This window comes from Dermacentor variabilis, chromosome 9 (assembly GCF_050947875.1).
Source record: "Dermacentor variabilis isolate Ectoservices chromosome 9, ASM5094787v1, whole genome shotgun sequence".
NCBI lineage: Eukaryota > Metazoa > Arthropoda > Arachnida > Ixodida > Ixodidae > Dermacentor > Dermacentor variabilis.
In genome coordinates, this window is record NC_134576.1 from 125,390,749 (window position 1) to 125,412,501 (window position 21,753).

Consider the following 21,753-nt stretch of genomic DNA (forward strand, 5'->3'; position numbering starts at 1 on the left):
CTACCCTTGGGGCTTGCGACCCAGGTACAACCACGGGCGTCAGCGCCGAGTTCCCAACAGATCGTACCAGCAGTCCGATCCAAACATCTGGTTGGCAGCGGTGAGATCGCCTCCGACTTCAAACATCTGTCTGCCAGCGGTGAGACAGCGACAACGGAGGCCAGCAGCGAAGAGATGCAGTTGACTGTATGCTGAGCAGCTCAACGACGATCCGGGAGCAGTGCAACGAGCCCTGTGTGATGACTGGTTGCCTGCAGCGGAACGACTGCGCTGGACTCTTGGCTGCGAGGTTTGGTGAGTGCGGGACTTTCTTCTTCTGAGCTTTGCCAGGCTTTTGTTAGTGTTAGAAACAGAGCTGGTAATTGTGGTTGTCGTTGCTGCCGGGTTAGTTGCGGCAAGACAATAATAGGCAGTAGAGAAAGCAGCATTCAGAGCAGCCATGGATTTGAAGTCGTTGCGCAAACCGAAATTGTTGGAGCTTGCAAGAGAGTTGGGTCTGGATGTCTCAGACAAACTAAGAAAACCAGAACTGCTAAAGGCTATTCTTGAGTTAGAGGCTGAGGATGACGAGCTGTCGGAATGCCTTGAGACTATTGAGGAGAGGTCAAAAAGACAGGAGCGCGAACTTAAAGAGCAAAAAGAGAAACAGGAGCGCGAACTTAAAGAACAGAAAGAGCGAGAGCAAAAAGAGCGTGACCGTCAACACGCTTTGGAAATGAAGCGTCTTGAGGTAGAAATGGAACGCGCTCGTAATGGAAGTCAGGCACACGGTGCAGGAGAACGAGTATTGTTCAAAATGACTGACCTGATGCGGCCGTTTAAGCTTGGAGAGAACATTGGTTTGTTCCTGGTTAACTTTGAGCGAACGTGCGAGAAGCAGGGGTTCTCTCGGGAAACGTGGCCACAGCGCTTGCTCACTTTGTTACCCGGCGAGGCGGCCGACGTAGTCGCTCGCTTGGATAGAGAGGAAGCAGAGGATTTCGACACAGTGAAATCGAGTCTTCTAAAAAAGTACCGGCTGTCTGCGGAAGCGTTCCGTCGGAAGTTTCGGGAAAATGAGAAAGGCAAAAGTGAGTCATATACAGAGTTTGCGTATAGGCTTATGTCGAACATGCAGGAGTGGCTCAAAGAAGAGAAAGCGTTTGGTGACCACGATAAAGTTCTGCAGTGTTTCGGGCTAGAACAGTTTTATAGTCGGTTACCGGAGAACGTGCGATACTGGGTCTTGGATAGGCCAGACGTGAGTACGGTGGCTAGAGCCGCTGAGCTAGCCGAGGAGTTTGTGACGCGTCGAGCTCGCGGAGCTAAGGACGGTCAAAAGGGTGAATTTGGCTCGAAGTTTGAGAGGCCAAAGTTCACACCCATGAGATTAAAGGGGGACACGCGTAGTGCGGATGCGAGCGAAAGCAGTCCGACCAAACGTAAAGAGACGGCGGCAGCCAAACGCAGAAAGCGGTTCGAGATGAGGCGAGCGCGCTTGTGTTATACGTGCCAGAAGCCGGGTCACTTTTCGGCGCAGTGTCCGGAAACAACACCAAAAGTTGTGTTTTTTTCAATAGGCAGCACTGACGAGAACATGAAGCTTCTCGAGCCTTACATGCGAGACCTCCTCGTGAACGGGAAAGAGTGCCGAGTGCTTCTCGATTCCGCAGCTACGATGGATGTAGTTCACCCATCTTACGTAGAACCCCATATGTTCACGGGCGAGTGCGCGTGGATCAAGCAAGCCGTGGAAGCTCATAGCGTGTGTCTGCCAGTAGCAAGGGTGCTTATTGAAGGACCTTTCGGAGCGCTTGAGACAGAGGCGGCAGTGTCATCTATGCTGCCACCCCAGTACCCGTACCTATTTTCAAACAGGTCCGATCACCTCCTGCGCGAGAAGGGGCTTTTGTTTGGTGAAGCTAGTGTTCAGGCCTTAACCAGATCGAAGGTTCGGGAGCTCGCTGCAAAGGCGGTAGTTGCGGGGCCGACGTTATCAAACAACGAAAAAGGGTCAGAGGCGCAGCAAGCTGATATTCCGAGCACGCCCGAACTGAATAAACTTGAGTCTGTAACGTTAAAGGCGCCAGATACTGGAGAGGAAACGCCCGACGCGGGAAAGTTAGAAGAGCTATCTACTGATTTGCTCATCGCGCCTACGTCAGACGGACTTGATAGGTTGCTAAAAGTCAGCCGGTCGGCTTTGATAGCCGAGCAAAAAAAGGATGGCAGCCTGGAAAACGTGCGCTGCAATGTCAAAGAAGGTATCGCCAGGAAAACTGCGCGTTTTGTGGAAAGAGGTGGAGTCCTGTACCGGAAGTATCTAGACCGAAGAGGAGTGGAGTTCGATCAGCTGGTCGTGCCTCAATGCTATCGTCAGGATCTGTTGCGCTTGTCACACGGGGGTTCGTGGTCCGGACACCTAGGAGTTAAGAAAACTAAGGACCGTCTCTTGCAAGAGTACTATTGGCCAGGGTGTTTTCGGGACGCAGACCATTTCGTGAGGACATGTGACACTTGTCAGCGGGTGGGCAAACCAGGGGACAAATCAAGGGCGCCGTTGAAATTGGTACCTATCATTACGGAGCCTTTTAGACGGCTCGTTATTGATACAGTGGGACCTCTGCCGGTAACAGCCACGGGGTACAGACACATTTTGACTGTGATCTGCCCAGCGACAAAGTTCCCTGAAGCAGTGCCGCTTAAAGAACTCAGCTCAGTTGAGATAGTCAATGCACTACTATCCATATTTGCGCGAGTTGGTTTTCCTGCAGAAATTCAATCAGATCAGGGCACAGTGTTTACTAGCGCTTTGACGACAACTTTTCTCGAAAGGTGTGGGGTAAAGCTGTTACACAGCTCAGTGTACCACCCACAGTCGAATTCCGTTGAGAAGCTCCACTCCGTCATGAAGCGCGTGTTGAGAGCCTTGTGTTTTGAACATCAAACTGACTGGGAGCTGTGTCTGCCTGGGGTGATGTTTGCTTTAAGAACCGCGCCGCATGCGGCTACGGGGTTTTCGCCAGCTGAACTGGTGTACGGTCGCTCGCTTCGATCTCCGCTTCGCATGCTTCGAGAATCATGGGAAGGTAGGGGCGACGACCCAGTCGTGGTGGAGTACGTGCTTAAGCTCCTCGAACGCTTAAGAAGGGCACAGGAGTTGTCAGGTGAAGCAATGGCAAAGGCCCAGCAGAGGGCCAAGGTTTATTATGATCGGACAGCCAGGGCCCGTCGTTTTGAGGTGGGCGATGAGGTCATGATATTGCGCACATCGCTAAACAACAAACTAGACGTGCAGTGGGAGGGCCCAGCACGAATTGTTCAGAAACTGTCGGACGTTAACTACGTGGTAAGTCTGCCAGGAAAGCGGAAAGCACAGCAAGTTTACCACTGTAATCTGCTCAAACCTTATAGACAAAGGGAAGCAGTGGTGTGCATGATGGTAAACGTTCCTGAAGAGCTTCCGGTCGAGCTTCCGGGACTAGGCTCAGTGACGAACAGGGAAGACACCGGTCAAGTCATTAGTGACCTTATCAGTAAAGCACCGCTGTCGCCCGAGCAGAAAACCGAACTACACCAGCTATTACAAGAGTTTCAAGGTCTGTTCTCTGAGAGGCCTGGTAGGACTTCGGTACTTACTCATGATATAGAACTTACCTCCACAGAGCCAGTACGATCCAAGGCGTATCGGGTGTCACCCCGCCAGAGCGATATTATGGAGGCTGAGGTAAAGAAAATGCTACAGCTCGGTGTTATTGAGGCAGGTGAGAGTGATTATACCTCCCCTTTGATTTTAGTTGAGGTACCAGGCAAGGAACCTCGTCCTTGCGTCGACTACCGCAGGCTTAATTCCATCACTAAGGATCAAATTTATCCGATCCCTAACATCGAGGAGCGCCTTGAGAAAGTTAGTAGCGCTCAGTTTATTTCCACCCTAGATCTTGTCAGGGGTTATTGGCAGGTTCCACTTACAGAAGAGGCTAGTAGGTATGCGGCGTTCATTTCACCAATGGGAACATTCCGTCCTAAAGTGTTGAGTTTTGGTTTGAAGAACGCGCCATACTGTTTTTCAAGCCTCATGGATAAAGTGTTGCGGGGACAGCAAGAATTCGCTTTACCGTATTTAGAAGACGTAGCGATATTCTCCGCATCCTGGTCTGAGCATATGACACACTTGCGGGCAGTGCTAACCCGCCTGCGCGAAGCAGGCTTGACAGTCAAGGCTCCTAAGTGCCAGTTAGCACAGGCCGAGGTTGTCTACCTCGGTCACGTGATTGGTCAGGGTCGTCGCCGCCCCTCTGAAATAAAAGTGGCCGCTGTGCGAGACTTTCCGCAACCGCGCACGAAGACCGATATTCGGTCGTTCTTAGGTGTCGCCGGCTACTATCAGAGGTACATCCCTAGGTACTCTGATATCGCGGCTCCCCTGACGGATGCTCTAAGAAAGACAGAGCCTCAAACAGTCGTCTGGGACGAGACCAAGGAAAGAGCTTTTAGCGCCCTAAAGAGTGCCCTAACAAGCCAGCCTGTGCTACGATCGCCAGACTATACAAAAGGGTTCGTTGTTCAGTGCGATGCTAGTGAGCGAGGCATGGGCGTTGTACTGTGCCAACGGGAAAATGGAGAAGTAGAACACCCCGTCCTGTATGCTAGTCGTAAGCTGTCCAGTCGTGAGCAGGCGTATAGCGCCACCGAGAAAGAGTGTGCGTGTCTCGTGTGGGCCATTCAGAAATTGTCATGCTATCTAGCCGGCTCGAGGTTTATCATTGAGACGGATCACTGCCCTCTCCAATGGCTGCAGACCATCTCTCCCAAAAATGGCCGCCTCCTGCGCTGGAGCCTCGCTTTACAACAATATTCCTTTGAGGTGCGTTACAAAAAGGGGAGTCTCAACGGTAACGCCGATGGCTTAAGTCGAAGCCCCTAACGTAGGAATCAGCCTCAAAATTGTTTGTTACTGATGTTTTTCTTCCTGAGGCAGGATTTTTTTTAACATATTGCTTTTGTTCAGTGTTTCAAAGTGATGATATGCTTTCTAGTGCAATTTTTCAATTTGTGGACGCGTTCTGAGTGATGCTAGACTACTGTAAGGAACTAGGCAGTGGTATAAAAAGGGGAAAGAGCCTGGCAGGGCTTAGTGAGGGTTGTGCCGTGCTTGCTGACTGAGCGGTTGAGTTTCAGCGTAGTTCTAACGCTTGCCGGGAACGAGAACAAAAATGTGAACTCTCCCGAAGTCACTTTGCAGTATCCCGTGCGAACCTGAACGAGAGAACGAGGCCTTCTCTGTGCGCTGCGCTCAAGAAACGTCGAGGAACGCCCGACTTCGGTTATGAGCATCATCGAGCGACATCCCTCCGGACAGCGGATGCAGTCCCCTGTCCATCGGGATCTCCTTCCCCCGGTGGGGCGGTCTGTTGCGATTCGCCTGCGACACGTGGTTTTGCCGGCGCGACTGCGGCGGGGCGGCAGACATTTTGGCCCGATCGTCGTCGCCGCAACACTCATCGCCAGGTGTTTCCAGGCGCGACTGCGGCGATGCGACCGCCTAGGGATCATCCTCGCATTCCAGTCATTGTGCCCGAAACAGGCGATGCCAAAGCAGGGATCTCATTCCAGTCATTGTGCCCGAAACAGGCGATGCCAAAGCAGGGATCTCGTTCCAGTCATTGTGCCCGAAACAGGCGTTGCCAAAGCAGGGACCATCCTCTCATTACAGTCATTGTGTCCGACCGGCAGCGCCACGACAGGGTGCTACGAGATCGTGCTCGACATGGTGCTACGGCATCGCTACGACAGTGTGCGTCACCATTAGCCCATTGTACATTCACGTGCTCGTCTTTTGAGGGGTTCCTTCTTGCCCTCAACTGCGAGAGTATAAAAACAGCTGCCCCGGACGCCAAAAAGAGGGCTCCGATTTCTTCTGCGGAGTAAAGTGCTCTCCCGTCTCTCTACTACGGTCAAACCTGACCGCCAACTCTTTGCGATGTTAAAATAAACAAGTTGTTTCGTTGTTACCAGTCGACTCATGCTTTGCCGGGACCTTCGGATGCTTCCAGTCGTACCCCAGGCCGCCAGGCCAACGCTACCCTTGGGGCTTGCGACCCAGGTACAACCACGGGCGTCAGCGCCGAGTTCCCAACAGATCGTACGAGCGGTCCGATCCAAACAACATGTTTACTTTTCCGCTGCTCTATAGCTGAACCCAAGGGCTTCAAGGAGGCCTGTGGTGCCTAAATCGACCGCTGGGCAGATGTCTTCACATTCTAATAGAACATGCTCCATCGTTTCCCTAGCTTTACTGCAGCCCCCAAGGACATGTTTCTTCTTCCTTCTTACATCTCGCTTTATACGTGCGTGTTCTAAGGCATCCCGATCTCGCTTCGAAAAATAATAAGCTTCCCTTTGAGTTATCATAAATTGCTTCATGTATGTTTCTTGTATGTTTCATAAATTGTTTGATGTTTCGTAAACAGATGGGGTTGTGGAGCGCCTCCTGGCGACCGCTGCAAGAACTATCCCCGGGAGTGTGCGGTGGTGGTCCGAAGTGTGGCGTATGTACGCGCGCTCATAGAAGCACTCAGCTCGCAGAATTTGCCATGGTTTCGCCGGTAGAGACACCTAAGCCTCGACTGTCTGTATTAAGTGATATTGGTGTCATTCTTGGGGGGGCCCACGGATGAGTGCGGGAACCCACGTCTAACACTGAGGCCGAACGTGGGATCCAACGTTGGGCGCCAGTGTTTACACGTGGGTTGGGGTTTCCGCGTTCGACGCCCGCGATGGGCAATGACCGTGAGGATAACCACTCTCGGGGGCTGCTCATTAGCTTCAACCAGCCGGCCGCGCGGCTCTTAACTACCATGTGACAATAAGCTCACCAGCTTTCTTTTAACGCTCCCCAACCTTAGGGATCCAGTTACTTCATGATCAGCAGCCGCATTCCTGCGTCACCAACGCCTTCCCGCGCCCCCTGCAACGACCAATCGTGCACAACCCCTAGCGAAAATCTCACATGACACATATGTCGCATATCCAGTAATCTCGTATGGTCGTAGGAAAACACGTGCGTTTTTAATAAGGATTTCATTTTTTACTCCAGGTTATTTATGCTAATCACGAATTTGACAACTTCTGTAGTCTGTCTAGACACGATCTAAGAAATTACGGTCTAACAGAGAATGTTGTCTGCGCACCCCCCCCCCCCCCCCATATACATGTGTCTATACAGGATGGACAGGATATACAGGATATACAGGATATACAGGATATACTTCACGATCTAAGAAATTACGGTCTAACAGAGAATGTTGTCTGCGCACCCCCCCCCCCATATACATGTGTCTATACAGGATGGACAGGATATACAGGATATACAGGATATACAGGATATACTTCATGATCAGCAGCCGCATTCCTGCGTCACCAACGCCTTCCCGCGCCCCCTGCAACGACCAATCGTGCACAACCCCTAGCGAAAATCTCACATGACACATATGTCGCATATCCAGTAATCTCGTATGGTCGTAGGAAAACACGTGCGTTTTTAATAAGGATTTCATTTTTTACTCCAGGTTATTTATGCTAATCACGAATTTGACAACTTCTGTAGTCTGTCTAGACACGATCTAAGAAATTACGGTCTAACAGAGAATGTTGTCTGCGCACCCCCCCCCCCCCCCATATACATGTGTCTATACAGGATGGACAGACATTAAACTGACCAAAACGAAATACAAGGAAGAACAGTCTATGACAACGCATTCAGCTATTGCTTATACCGAACTACAAATCCCAACGATGAAAAGAGGACTCTATGGCAAATCTGTATAGACGTACTTCGTAGACTGCTTAAATACTGGGAAGCGGTAAGAGCGTTGCGAATCGCGTTCCACCCTCCTGTCGCTGAGACCATACCAGCTACCGTCGTGCTGCACGGTATTCCCGACAACGGACTTGGAGGCTTCGCGGTAGCCAATATGCGGGCAATAAATCTAGCGTAAATTTTGCAATTCGAATCGCTAGCAACGCAGGCTGAGAAAAGAAACGCGAAATTGCGATTTCTAACGCCGGGTGCAATATGCGCTTGGCACCACTAAGCGATGTTTAAGAGAAACGCGCGCGCATTCGAAATGAAAAACGAAAGAAAGTAAAGAACAAAGAAAAGACAAGCAGCACTATCGAAGAGAAATTACGAAGATAAGAAGAAAGGACAGACAAGTAGATGCATATACCTAAAGACGTGATTCACGATTTCAAGCGCTTCGCCGTGCAAGAGATAGGGGCGGAAACCCGTCGGCGCGTCGAACGTGAATGATTAACCACCCCGAGTTCTTACCTTGAGGAAAAGGCGAGAGAGAAATTGCTTCACGCTTCAGGTGCTGAGTTGAATTTGCGTGTGCAATTTTCTCTTTTTTTTCTCTCCCTTCTGGAAAGTCGAATACCCTCTTTCGGCATGCCATGAGGACTCTCAGAGGTAACGACATCACAGCGATAGGTGCATACTGAAAAACAGGAATGTTATCGACGCAGGAATCCGGATGGACTGCAGCGAGTGGTTAGCAACGAGATGTTTTCGTGATATACTGTTCCGTCTTGAGTTATAATTTTTTTTCTCTTTAACCGAATAAAGGTCTAAGAAAGCGTAAAAATAAAACGGAAAATATGAGAGAGAGAGAGAGAGAGAGAGAGAGAGAGAGAGAGAGAGAGAGAGAGAGAGAGAGAGGGAGGTTCACTAAAAACTCGTGTTGTTGAGATGGCGTTTGAAATGCAGTGCCCTTTACGTATGGTGGAACTGAAATATATATATATATATATATATATATATATATACACACACACACTGGCTAGTGGTTAGCGGCAGGCAATTTTTTCGCGGTAACCCGGCTAGATTTTAACTCTGAATTTGTGTTCGCTTCGCCCCAACTAACGCCGTCCGCGAGGGGTGATCTACTGAATTCTACGGTGGTGGTAAAGAGTGTTTACCATTTCCGTGACGAAAGCCATAAACACCTCGGGAATGCTGTTTCGGAGACGCAGAACTAGCCTAGCTTGACGTAAGCAAACCATATCGCATTTATGGAAAGATAGCGTGCATGAATTGCAAATGCGTGGCTGATGACTTCTCATACAGGCAAGAAAACTGTACGTGGAATTTCGCTTCTGTGTGTGTCGAGACACTCTAGTGATGCCTTTGTGAACGCCAGAGGGCGCACTTGTGTTTCAGAGAGAATTTTTTATTTTATTGATATTAAATGAAGTGAGAGGATTGGGCCTTTATTGGCGCCGGCTACTCGTCTTTGCAGGGCAGGCAAAACTGAAAGCGCGACAGATACTGAAAAAAAAACGCTGGAGACAGTAAAATAACGCGAACGAAGCTCCCCGCACGAGTTAAGGAAGACACAAAACGAAATGAAACGACGCTCCGAGACAGGCAGAGTACCGTATAAACAAGTGAAGGCACATAAGTGAGCCTGAAAACAGGCTCACTTATGAGTCGAGAGTTTTGCAGACGGACAGCTGACATATCTACACATATCTACATAACAGAACGCAGAACAACGTATAAGAAAATCAAACTCGGCCTACACATATATATCTCGTGGTATTGAAAAAGATATTGTTAGGAAGCCGACTCATTCCGACAGGGACATTCTGTATGGAGCAGAAGACGGGTCTGTCTGGTGTGCAGGCTGCCCATCATCTCGGTTGCTACTGTGTACCTCGTTGTAAATACGCCGCAAATATTCACGCCTCGTGTCGTTTCACGTACCAATACTTATGAGTTTAATGTTATCTGGAGAGTTTAGTCTATAGCGGCCGGATTACTAGAAAAACATGTCCCCGTCCGTTTCCCTCGCTCCCCCTCCCTCCCCCCTTCGTTTTCGCAAATTCTCGGCACGTTTTGCAAAACGGAAAGCTGAGGCACTTGGGCACTGTTTTCCCCCGCAGTAAATCAAGAATTCGTTCCAAATGGTTCAGTATACTGCCGTGCATTGTTATCGGGAAGAGGACCAATCGGCTCCGGAAAAGGACCAATAGGCAACGGAAGAGGACCAATCGGCTCCGGAAGAGGACCAATCGGCTCCGGAAGAGGACCTATTGGCTCCGGAATAGGACCAATCGGCTCCGGAAGAGGACCAATCGACTTCGGAAGAGGACCAATCGGTTCCGGAAGAGGACCTATTGGCTCCGGAATAGGACCAATCGGCTCCGGAAGAGGACCTATTGGCTCCGGAATAGGACCAATCGGCTCCGGAAGAGGACCAATCGACTTCGGAAGAGGACCAATCGGTTCCGGAAGAGGACCAATCGACTCCGCGGAAGAGGACCAATCGGCTCTCTCTAAGGCATCGCCCAGTGGCGCGCACTCACCGGCATAGCTGTCCGGGATGACGAGCGGCGGGCCCGTGGTGCCGAGCCGCCCCGAGCTGCGAGCGTCGGGCGCCAGGGAGCGCGCGTGCACCTTGCGGCACCGGTAGGCGCCGTACAGCACCAGCGGCTGGCTCAGGTCCAGGCTCGAAGGCGAGTGGACCCGCTCGGCGATGCGCACCACCTGCGGCAGCGGAACCCGGCGCACGAACTCCCGCGGCGGGAGCCCCGGCTGCCAGCTGCTGCCGCTGCTGCGCGGGGAGCCGTCGGTGTTCTTCGAGCTCAGCGACATGACGTCACTGGCGTGGGGGACGACGACGATGGGACGAAGGGGGAGGAGGAGGAGGCCGAGCGAGACGAGCGGGGAAGACGGCGGGGACCGACGGGAGACAACAGCCTGCGAGTATAGGCAAAGAGGGGAGAGCATTTAGGACACGTTTCAGCCTACACCGTAATATGACTTTTTTTAAAAAGCTGAACAAGGCTGAAAATTGGTCTATAGCTCACACCTTACACTTTAAAAATAATGTACACCCTTACAAGTGAATATGGGTGCAAATCGGTATTGAACTCATACCTTACAGCTTAAGTAATTTACACCCTTAAAAGTGAATAAGGTTGTAAATTGATCTAGAACTCGCACCCTTACGCCTTAAGATAATATACAGATTTAAAAGTGAATAAGGGTGTAAATCACTCTAGAACTCCTACCCTTAGGCCTTAAAATAATGTGCCTCTTTAAATTTGAATGAGGGTGTAATCGGTTTATAACTCAGATCTTATACCTTAGAGTAATTTTCATCCTTCAAAGTGAATAAAGGTGTAAATTGGACTATAAAGCATACTTTTACACCCCTTAAAAGTGAATAAGGGTGTAAATCGATCTATAAATCGGTCTATAAATCGGTCTATAAATCGATCTACAACGACGCGACTGGCCTCTCGAGACACTTTGCGTGTGTTCGCGAGCTTCTTTCACGCTCGGAAAAAAACACTTTTATGTAGCACGTATTGAACAACAGAAAGCTGTATGGGGAGCTTCTCATTTTGCTCTACAATTTACTCATTGACGCTTTTCATCTAATTATAACATTTGCGAAGTTAATTAATTAAGGCTAATTATCGAATTAAGTGGCATGCAAAAAATAACCTGCGTATCTCCAAGCGACGGCAAACAACATTACTTAGCTCTGTCCAGCTAGGTTTCATTTGCATATGTTTAAGGTTTGGTTCAAGTTAAGTGAAACGCCCTGTATGATATCAGTTAATCGTATGTTGCGTGCCGATGCACACGAATACGAAAGAAAATACAATACGGCAGTTGCTTCCTGTGGTTCATGCATGCGTGGACGTATATACTTTTGTATCCTGGAATAAAAACAGCTGGTAGTGAGGGGTTGAGTTGTAAACAATGCTCTGTGTGCTTATCTGCGCTTGCAGGTTTAAATTAGAAAGAACAACCCTAATGTCCGCACTGAACATTGATCAAAGACTGCCACCCCTTCAACTGCGCCACTTACTTGGCCCATGGACTAACGCTATCTGTGCATCTCGCCTAAGTTCCTTTTATACTTCGCCAAATTAAGACATTGGCCCCAATGAGTTAATTTAGTTTGTGGAGTCATGGTTGTGGTGTGTTTTAGCGCATGTTATGTATCTGTTATGTGCACTGTGCGTATATCTTTTTTCATCGTACACATCTGGAGTAGCATGCTATGGGCATGCCACGTGGCAAACCAGTCCAGGATTCATCAAATAGCCTTTCCCTTTCTCTCTCATTCTTGGGCTATTTCTTGCCCTCCAATAATAGCGACTAACGTGCACATAAGTGACATAAACGCTGACGATGCCGTGCAATCTGTCACTCCCAGACTCTCAGTGAAGCCTTTCTGTTCGCTTTTTTTTTTTTCATCGAAAAAGTCGGTCCAAGGCATGACCTCCGAGACTCAGGGTATAGGCCGAAAACGCTTGGTTCGCGATAGCTTTTAACCACATGCGCAATTTATTCGGCTGCGCTGCCGTCGCTCCGCCTGCACATCGGGAGCGTTAAAAAAACCTTACCGCGCGCTGCGACGCCACGATCACGTGTTGGGCCGACCCTTTTGACTTCAATCGCGTTTCGCTATTGGTCCCCGCTTGTTGTTTCCTCCCTCCAGGCTTAGACTGCGTGTTCGCGGCTGCAAAGCGAAGTATAGCTCCATTTCCAGCACTTCGATTCTGCGCTTTTCTCCATATACATTTAAAATTCGGTCTAACGAAACCAGATTTTACTAAGTTCCCGATCTAACGAAGAAATTTCCATTCCGCGGCAGGTAGCCATAGCGTTGAATGTTGTCATCAAGCCGAATTAACGAAACTAACATTGCCGTACTCGATTTAACGAAGTTTTTTTCCTGAAACGAATGAATAAAAAAGCGGCGATTTTTAATTTTGACACAGACGAGCTTTTCTTCAAACGTGCGCTCTGAAGCTATAACGTTAAATCATCCAGGCGCACTAGTCACGATCCTAGCATTATTTTGACGAGGCTGCACGCCACGCCCATGCACGGAACAGAGGACTCAACACCGCCTCGTTAAGGGCGGCGGTGTTCTTTTTTTGCGATGTCTCATGGTTTAGATTGCTGGATTAGCGGCAAGCACAATGCCGAGGTAGCTTTTGCGTGTCGCTACACTTACAATTTTAGATTTCGAAGGACCGAAAAATTCCTATCTCGATTTTACGAACTTCCCGATTTAACGAAATACTTCGAGCGTGGTCACCACTTCGTTAAATCGAGTTTTTTTCAACTGTATAGTGCGCGCTCTGTCCAAGGGCCCCGGTGACAGGATCGTGCTCCTGGCGTCGACGTGCTCTACACACGAAGCCGGCTTTTATTTTTTTTTTCTCTGCCCGGCCGAGTATTACTGCGTGCCATGCCCTCTGGGTGTTCGTCATCTGTGCCTCCATCGCGGCGGTGATCCTGGTTCTCCGCCCTTGAACGCCGCTGACTCAGACGCAAGGCGGCGAGCGATGTCGGAGCGCTGAAGCGAAAACAACTGCGAAGGTTTCGAATGACTCAGTTGCCGCACGAACTCGTTTTTATTTATTTCTTCATTTTTCTTTATTCTTTCGGTCCCTTGTTTAATGACGTCCCGGGTACGCTTGCTCGAATAATTTTACCGGCCAGCGTATTACGTCATGTTTGACTGGTCTGTTTTAAAAGCGCAGCGAAAGCCTTTCAAGAATCTTGTCAAGACAAACCGCTTAGCATGTTGTCGCAAAGCGCAAACGGGCTCCCACGGTGACGGTGACACGCGGTGATAAGTGTCAGACGTCGAGATGTTGGCGACACGCGACGCGTGCGCTCCTATACGACACATTACAGCCCCCCGCGCACCCCTCCTCCGCTTTCTCCTCGCGCATCCACCTCTATTTCCTTTAAAATTTCTCTCTCATGTTTTCCCCTGTATATTTACTTTGCCGTGGGCAAAAAGAAAAATGCTTTTAGTTCAAAGTCGGCGTTTGTAGTTTGTTCGTCTGTACCCGTTCCTTGTATAGCTCGTATATAGCTATATAGTATATAGTATATATAGTATATAGTATAGTATATAGTATAGTATAGTATAGCATAGTATAGTATAGTATAGTATATAGTATATAGTATATAGCTCGTGCGGCAACGCGGAACAAGCCAGCTGTCGAGGCTGCAGGTGTGCGAGCCATTGTGTTGTACGCCTATAACCATCATCATCATCATCATCATCATCATCATCATCATGCAAGTCAGTTCTGCGTAATCCGGCAAGCTGGAGGAAAGTTCATGAAAGGAAACATTGACATCCAGATGTCTTGCAACGCGAAGCTACAAAGGAAACCGGGCGGGTTTGACAGCGTGAAAGCTTTACAGCTGAGGAAAAATTAGTCCCGAACCAGCACGAATTTCTTGCCATTTGGGTTTCTCAATGAGGGAGCTTCGCATTTGAGCAAAAAATCGTCCCGTATACTAGGACAATATTCTCCTCAATTGCGCTTTCTTTCTGAGAAAACCATATTGGTTTTTTTTTGTAAATTCGTGCTACATTCGGGTGGATGATGTTTGTCTTTTCATCATCATTATCGCTATTATCATATGTACATAAATATGTATATATATGACCACTGCAGGACAAAGGGCTCTCCCAGCACTATCCATTTACATTGTACTGCATCACGCCACTCCAATATTTGCCTGCAAATTGCCAAACTTCGACTGTTCTTCCCTTGGCACCCATTCCGCTATACCAATAGACCCCCCACTATATATATATATATATATATATAGTGTGAGTACTACCAACGAAGGCTTATAAGGCAGAAAAAGAAGCGGCTTATGGCGATATTCGCCTCCCCAGCGTTCTTTGCATACGCGTAACTCTTTCTGTAGAGTGCCGGTGCTCAGTTACCGCTCCCGGAAGTTCACTGCCACGAAAAATATCATAGTTCCAATTATTTATTCGTATTTTACTACAGCGCACGATGCTAGTGAAGTAAGGGTGAGACACGGCCAACTCGCTCATCGGAACGCTCCTCGACATACTCTACGACGAGCCCAATTCTAAAGCACCGAAGGTCATTCCGAACTTGCTTGCGAACGAACGTGCTCACTAAAAATATTTTAAAAAATATATAAAAAATCCGATGCGTCGGCCCGTACACGGCCGTGGGTACGACGCACGTCACCGTTACGGGTCGTGTATATATACGGACGCACCCGTTCCCAGGAGGCGCACACCGTGTCATTAACGAGACGAGGAAGACGATCGACGCGACGACCGGACTGCGAGCGACGACGCGACTCTTACACCGAAGTCCCCCCACCCGTCGCACTGCAGAAAAAAAAACCTCGTCTTTTGACGCGGCCGCGAACAACAACCATGCCCGTTCCAAACACCGCGGCGCGTGAATGCGCACCGTCGCGGCGTTTTCTGCCCGGTCTCTTGTCGCCTCGCCCAGCCAATGACCCACTGCCTTCTTCGCCTTCCAGTGTCCCCAACCTGTGTACCATAGCTTCTTCCGGGCGGGGGCTATTCGCTCGACCAAGCTTCAGCGCGCGCGGTGACCAACCACGAGCAAGCCGCCCCACACACACGCACACCAACATACCCCTTTTACGACGCGGCTTCCGTGAAGAGAAATCACACCGCGAGCGTTCCCTCCTTTGACGACCGCTGCGGTCTGTCGGTGAGAAGAGACACCTGGCCGTGCCAGCGACGCCTTTAAGGTGACCGATCGGCTATAAGCCCGCAGATGCCGTTGCGTGCAACACGCGTCCGAGTCGGATAGATAGATGCCCGTGTGGCGTGCTTTTCAGTGGTGCGTGTGTGTGTGTGTTGTCCGCCCCGACTTCGCCAAATAACCTACTTCCCGATAGCAGGAGCTTCATTTTTCTTTCCATTTCTTTTCTTTTTTTTTTCTTCATCGTCTCTTTTGTGCAGATCGGCACTGGAACAGGGACGCGCGGTTCTATGTGGGACATATTCGCACGTTCTGGAGAGGGCTGACGGTACGACGGATACGGAAGCCCCCCGGGGCTGACACGCGAGCGTGACGTGGGATCGCCGGTCCGCCGATGTGCTTTCCCGATCCAGATCGGCTGTAGCGTTGAACGGCCAGGAAAAGAGGATGGTCGAGTTAAGCTGTATTAGTATTACCGCGTCTCTAGGAGGCCTTAAAGCGTAATCTTATCCTGAGCGGAGGATCGATGGGTCAGACAATGTCGTATCACTCGGTGTCGTGATCGTTTAAAACGCAGATGAAAAACGATTACACGAGAATGCCCCACCGTCACTCACCTAGAACTAACCACAGTAAGCACTTTAGACGACTAACCTCCCGTTGTGATTACTCCACGTCTCCAGCATCTGGGGAGACATGAAATAACCTGCCCTTTCTCAGGATGCTTTCAGTTGCCCTGCGTGACAAAGGATTGGCCTATCTTGAATACGCAGAGAGTGGTTCGCGCTCCTAATCTATCCCGCTGTTGCGTTTCGCCTGCGACACGCGGTTTTGCCGGCGCGACTGCGGCGGGGCGGCAGACATTTTGGCCCGCTCGTCGTCGCCGCAACGCTCCCCGCCAGGTGTTTCCAGGCGTTTCCAGGCATGTTCCGATGCCACGTGTCTTCATGTGCGTGTGTGAGTGTATGTGCCATTGTGCCCGAACCAGGCGATGCGACAGCAGGGGTCATCCTCCCCTTCCAGTCATTGTGCCTGAACCAGGCGATGCGACAGCAGGGGTCATCCTCCCCTTCCAGTCATTGTGCCTGAACCAGGCGATGCGAAAGCAGGGATCACCCTCTCATTCCAGTCATTGTGCCCGACCGGCAGCGCTACGACAGTGTGCGTCACCATTAGCCCATTGTACAATCACGTGCTCGTCTATTGAGGGGTTCCTTCTTGCCCTCAACTGCGAGAGTATAAAAACAGCTGCCCCCGGACGCCAAAAAGGAGGGCTCCGATTTCTTCTGTTGAGTAAAGTGCTCTCCCGTCTCTCTACTTCGGTCAACCTGACCGCCAACTCTTTGCAATGTTAAAATAAACAAGTTGTTTTGTTGTTACCAGTCGACTCATGCTTTGCCGGGACCTTCGGATGCTTCCAGTTGTACCCCAGGCCGCCAGGCCAACGCTACCCTTGGGGCTTGCGACCCAGGTACAACCACGGGCGTCAGCGCCGAGTTCCCAACAGATCGTACCAGCGGTGCGATCCAAACATCTGGTGGCAGCGGTGGGATCCAAACATCTGGTTGGCAGCGGTGAGATCGCCTCCGACTTCAAATAACTGTCTGCCAGCGGTGAGATCGCGACAACGGAGGCCAGCAGCGAAGATATGCAGTTGACGGTATGCTGAGCAGCTCAACAACGATCCGGGAGCAGTGCAACGAGCCCTGTGTGATGACTGGTTGCCTGCAGCGGAACGACTGCGCTGGACTCTTGGCTGCGAGGTTTGGTGAGTGATGGACTTTCTTCTTCTGAGCTTTGCCAGGCTTTTGTTAGTGTCAGAAACAGAGCTGGTAATTGTGGTTGTCGTTGCTGCCGGGTTAGTTTGCGGCAAGACAATAGTAAGCAGTAGAGAAAGCAGCATTCAGAGCAGCCATGGATTTGAAGTCGTTGCGCAAACCGAAATTGTTGGAGCTTGCAAGAGAGTTGGGTCTGGATGTCTCAGACAAACTCAGAAAACCAGAACTGCTAAAGGCTATTCTTGAGTTAGAGGCTGAGGATGACGAGCTGTCGGAATGCCTGGAGACCATCGAAGAGAGGGAGACTGCAAAAAGACAGGAGCGCGAACTTAAAGAGCAAAAAGAAAAAGAAGAGCGCGAACTTAAAGAACAGAAAGAAAAAGAAGAGCGTGAACGTAAAGAACAGAAAGAGCGAGAGCAACAAGAGAAAAAAGAAGAGTGCGACCGTCAACACGCGTTGGAAATGAAGCGTCTCGAGATAGAGATGGAACGCGCTCGTAATGGAAGTCAGGCACACGGTGCAGGAGAACGCGTATTGTTCAAAATGACTGACCTGATGCGGCCGTTTAAGCTTGGAGAGGACATTGGTTTGTTCCTGGTTAACTTTGAGCGAACGTGCGAGAAGCAGGGGTTCTCTCGGGAAACGTGGCCACAGCGCTTGCTCACTTTGTTACCCGGCGAGGCGGCCGACGTAGTCGCTCGCTTGGATAGAGAGGAGGCAGAGGATTTCGACACAGTGAAATCGAGTCTTCTAAAAAAGTACCGGCTGTCTGCGGAGGCGTTCCGTCGGAAGTTTCGGGAAAATGAGAAAGGCAAAAGTGAGTCATATACAGAGTTTGCGTATAGGCTTATGTCGAACATGCAGGAGTGGCTCAAAGAAGAGAAAGCGTTTGGTGACCACGATAAAGTTCTGCAGTGCTTCGGGCTAGAACAGTTTTATAGTCGGTTACCGGAGAACGTGCGATACTGGGTCTTGGATAGGCCAGACGTTTGTACGGTGGCTAAAGCCGCTGAGCTAGCCGAGGAGTTTGTGACGCGTCGGGCTCGCGGAGCTAAGGACGGTCAAAAGGGTGAATTTGGCTTGAAGTTTGAGAGGCCGAAGTTCACACCCATGAGAGCAAAGGGGAACACGCGTAGTGCGGATACGAGTGGAAGCAGTGCGACCGAACCTAAGGAGACGGCGGCAGCCGAAGCCGAACGCAGAAAGCGGTTCGAGATGAGGCAAGCGCGCGTTTGTTATACGTGCCAGAAGCCGGGTCACTTTTCGGCGCAGTGTCCGGAAACAACACCAAAAGTTGTGTTTTTTTCAATAGGCAGCACTGACGAGAACATGAAGCTTCTCGAGCCTTACATGCGAGACCTCCTCGTGAACGGGAAAGAGTGCCGAGTGCTTCGCGATTCCGCAGCTACGATGGATGTAGTTCACCCGTCTTACGTAGAACCCCATATGTTCACGGGCGAGTGCGCGTGGATCAAGCAAGCCGTGGAAGCTCATAGCGTGTGTCTGCCGGTAGCAAAAGTGCTTATTGAAGGACCTTTCGGAGCGCTTGAGACGGAGGCGGCAGTGTCATCTATGCTGCCCCCCCAGTACCCGTACCTATTTTCAAACAGGTCCGATCACCTCCTGCGCGAGAAGGGGCTTTTGTTTGGTGAAGCTAGTGTTCAGGCCTTAACCAGATCGAAGGTTCGGGAGCTCGCTGCAAAGGCGGTAGTTGCGGGGCCGACGTTATCAAACAACGAAAAAGGGTCAGAGGCGCAGCAAGCTGATATTCAGAGCACGCCCGAACTGAATAAACTTGAGTCTGTAACGTTAAAGGCACCAGATACCGGAGAGGAAAATCCCGATGCGGGAAAGTTAGAAGAGCTATCTACTGATTTGCTCATCGCGCCTACGTCAGACGGACTTGATAGGTTGCTAAAAGTCAGCCGGTCGGCTTTGATAGCCGAGCAAAAGAAGGATGGTAGCCTAGAAAACATACGCTGCAATGTCAAGGAAGGTATCGCCAGGAAAAATGCGCGTTTTGTGGAAAGAGGTGGAGTCCTGTACCGGAAGTATCTAGACCGCAGAGGAGTGGAGTTCGATCAGCTGATCGTGCCTCAATGCTATCGTCAGGATCTGTTGCGCTTGTCACACGGGGGTTCGTGGTCCGGACACCTTGGAGTTAAGAAAACTAAGGACCGTCTCTTGCAAGAGTACTATTGGCCAGGGTGTTTTCGGGACGCAGACCATTTCGTGAGGACATGTGACACTTGTCAGCGGGTGGGCAAACCAGGGGACAAATCAAGGGCGCCGTTGAAATTGGTACCTATCATTACGGAGCCTTTTAGACGGCTCGTTATTGATACAGTGGGACCTCTGCCGGTAACAGCCACGGGGTACAGACACATTTTGACTGTGATCTGCCCAGCGACAAAGTTCCCTGAAGCAGTGCCGCTTAAAGAACTCAGCTCAGTTGAGATAGTTAATGCACTACTGTCCATATTTGCGCGAGTTGGTTTCCCTGCAGAAATTCAATCAGATCAGGGCACAGTGTTTACTAGCGCTTTGACGACAACTTTTCTCGAAAGGTGTGGGGTAAAGCTGCTACACAGCTCAGTGTACCACCCACAGTCGAATTCCGTTGAGAAGCTCCACTCCGTCATGAAGCGCGTGTTGAGAGCCTTGTGTTTTGAACATCGAACTGACTGGGAGCTGTGTCTGCCTGGGGTGATGTTTGCTTTAAGGACCGCGCCGCATGCGGCTACGGGGTTTTCGCCAGCTGAACTGGTGTACGGTCGCTCGCTTCGATCTCCGCTTCGCATGCTTCGAGAATCGTGGGAAGGTAGGGGCGACGACCCAGTCGTGGTGGAGTACGTACTTAAGCTCCTCGAACGCTTAAGAAGGGCACAGGAGTTGTCAGGTGAAGCAATGACAAAGGCCCAGCAGAGGGCCAAGGTTTATTATGATCGGACAGCCAGGGCCCGTCGTTTTGAGGTGGGCGATGAGGTCATGATATTGCGCACATCGCTAAACAATAAACTAGACGTGCAGTGGGAGGGCCCAGCACGAATTGTTCAGAAACTGTCGGACGTTAACTACGTGGTAAGTCTGCCAGGAAAGCGGAAAGCACAGCAAGTTTACCACTGTAATCTGCTCAAACCTTATAGACAAAGGGAAGCAGTGGTGTGCATGATGGTAAACGTTCCTGAAGAGCTTCCGGTCGAGCTTCCGGGACTAGGCTCAGTGACGAACAGGGAAGACACCGGTCAAGTCATTAGTGACCTTATCAGTAAAGCACCGCTGTCGCCCGAGCAGAAAACCGAACTACACCAGCTATTACAAGAGTTTCAAGGTCTGTTCTCTGAGAGGCCTGGTAGGACTTCTGTACTTACTCATGATATAGAACTTACCTCCCCAGAGCCAGTACGATCCAAGGCGTATCGGGTGTCACCCCGCCAGAGCGATATTATGGAGGCTGAGGTAAAGAAAATGCTACAGCTCGGTGTTATTGAGGCAGGTGAGAGTGATTATACCTCCCCTTTGATTTTAGTTGAGGTACCGTGCAAGGAACCTCGTCCTTGCGTCGACTACCGCAGGCTTAATTCCATCACTAAGGATCAAATTTATCCGATCCCTAACATCGAGGAGCGCCTTGAGAAAGTTAGTAGCGCTCAGTTTATTTCCACCCTAGATCTTGTCAGGGGTTATTGGCAGGTTCCACTTACAGAAGAGGCTAGTAGGTATGCGGCGTTCATTTCACCAATGGGAACATTCCGTCCTAAAGTGTTGAGTTTTGGTTTGAAGAACGCGCCATACTGTTTTTCAAGCCTCATGGATAAAGTGTTGCGGGGACAGCAAGAATTCGCTTTACCGTATCTAGACGACGTAGCGATATTCTCCGCATCCTGGTCTGAGCATATGGCACACTTGCGGGCAGTGCTAACCCGCCTGCGCGAAGCGGGCTTGACAGTCAAGGCTCCTAAGTGCCAGTTAGCACAGGCCGAGGTTGTCTACCTCGGTCACGTGATTGGTCAGGGTCGTCGCCGCCCCTCTGAAATAAAAGTGGCCGCTGTGCGAGACTTTCCGCAACCGCGCACCAAGACCGATATTCGGTCGTTCTTGGGTGTCGCCGGCTACTATCAGAGGTACATCCCTAGGTACTCTGATATCGCGGCTCCCCTGACGGATGCTCTAAGAAAGACAGAGCCTCAAACAGTCGTCTGGGACGAGACAAAGGAAAGAGCTTTTAGCGCCCTAAAGAGTGCCCTAACAAACCAGCCTGTGCTACGATCGCCAGACTATACAAAAGGGTTCGTTGTTCAGTGCGATGCTAGTGAGCGAGGCATGGGCGTTGTACTGTGCCAACGGGAAAATGGAGAAGTAGAACACCCCGTCCTGTATGCTAGTCGTAAGCTGACCAGTCGTGAGCAGGCGTATAGCGCCACCGAGAAA

The 21,753-nt window shown here is 50.3% G+C and overlaps 1 protein-coding gene across 1 annotated transcript in view; it reads right to left on the minus strand.

The window, feature by feature from the left end:
• Positions 1 to 21,753, minus strand: part of LOC142557430 (uncharacterized) — a 156,728-nt gene that overhangs the window by 53,112 nt on the left and 81,863 nt on the right. Inside the window, exon 3 of the mRNA XM_075669272.1 lies at positions 10,351 to 10,744. Coding sequence (XP_075525387.1) covers positions 10,351 to 10,639 — 289 coding nt within the window. The 5' untranslated portion in view covers positions 10,640 to 10,744. The remainder of the gene's footprint in view (positions 1 to 10,350; positions 10,745 to 21,753) is intronic.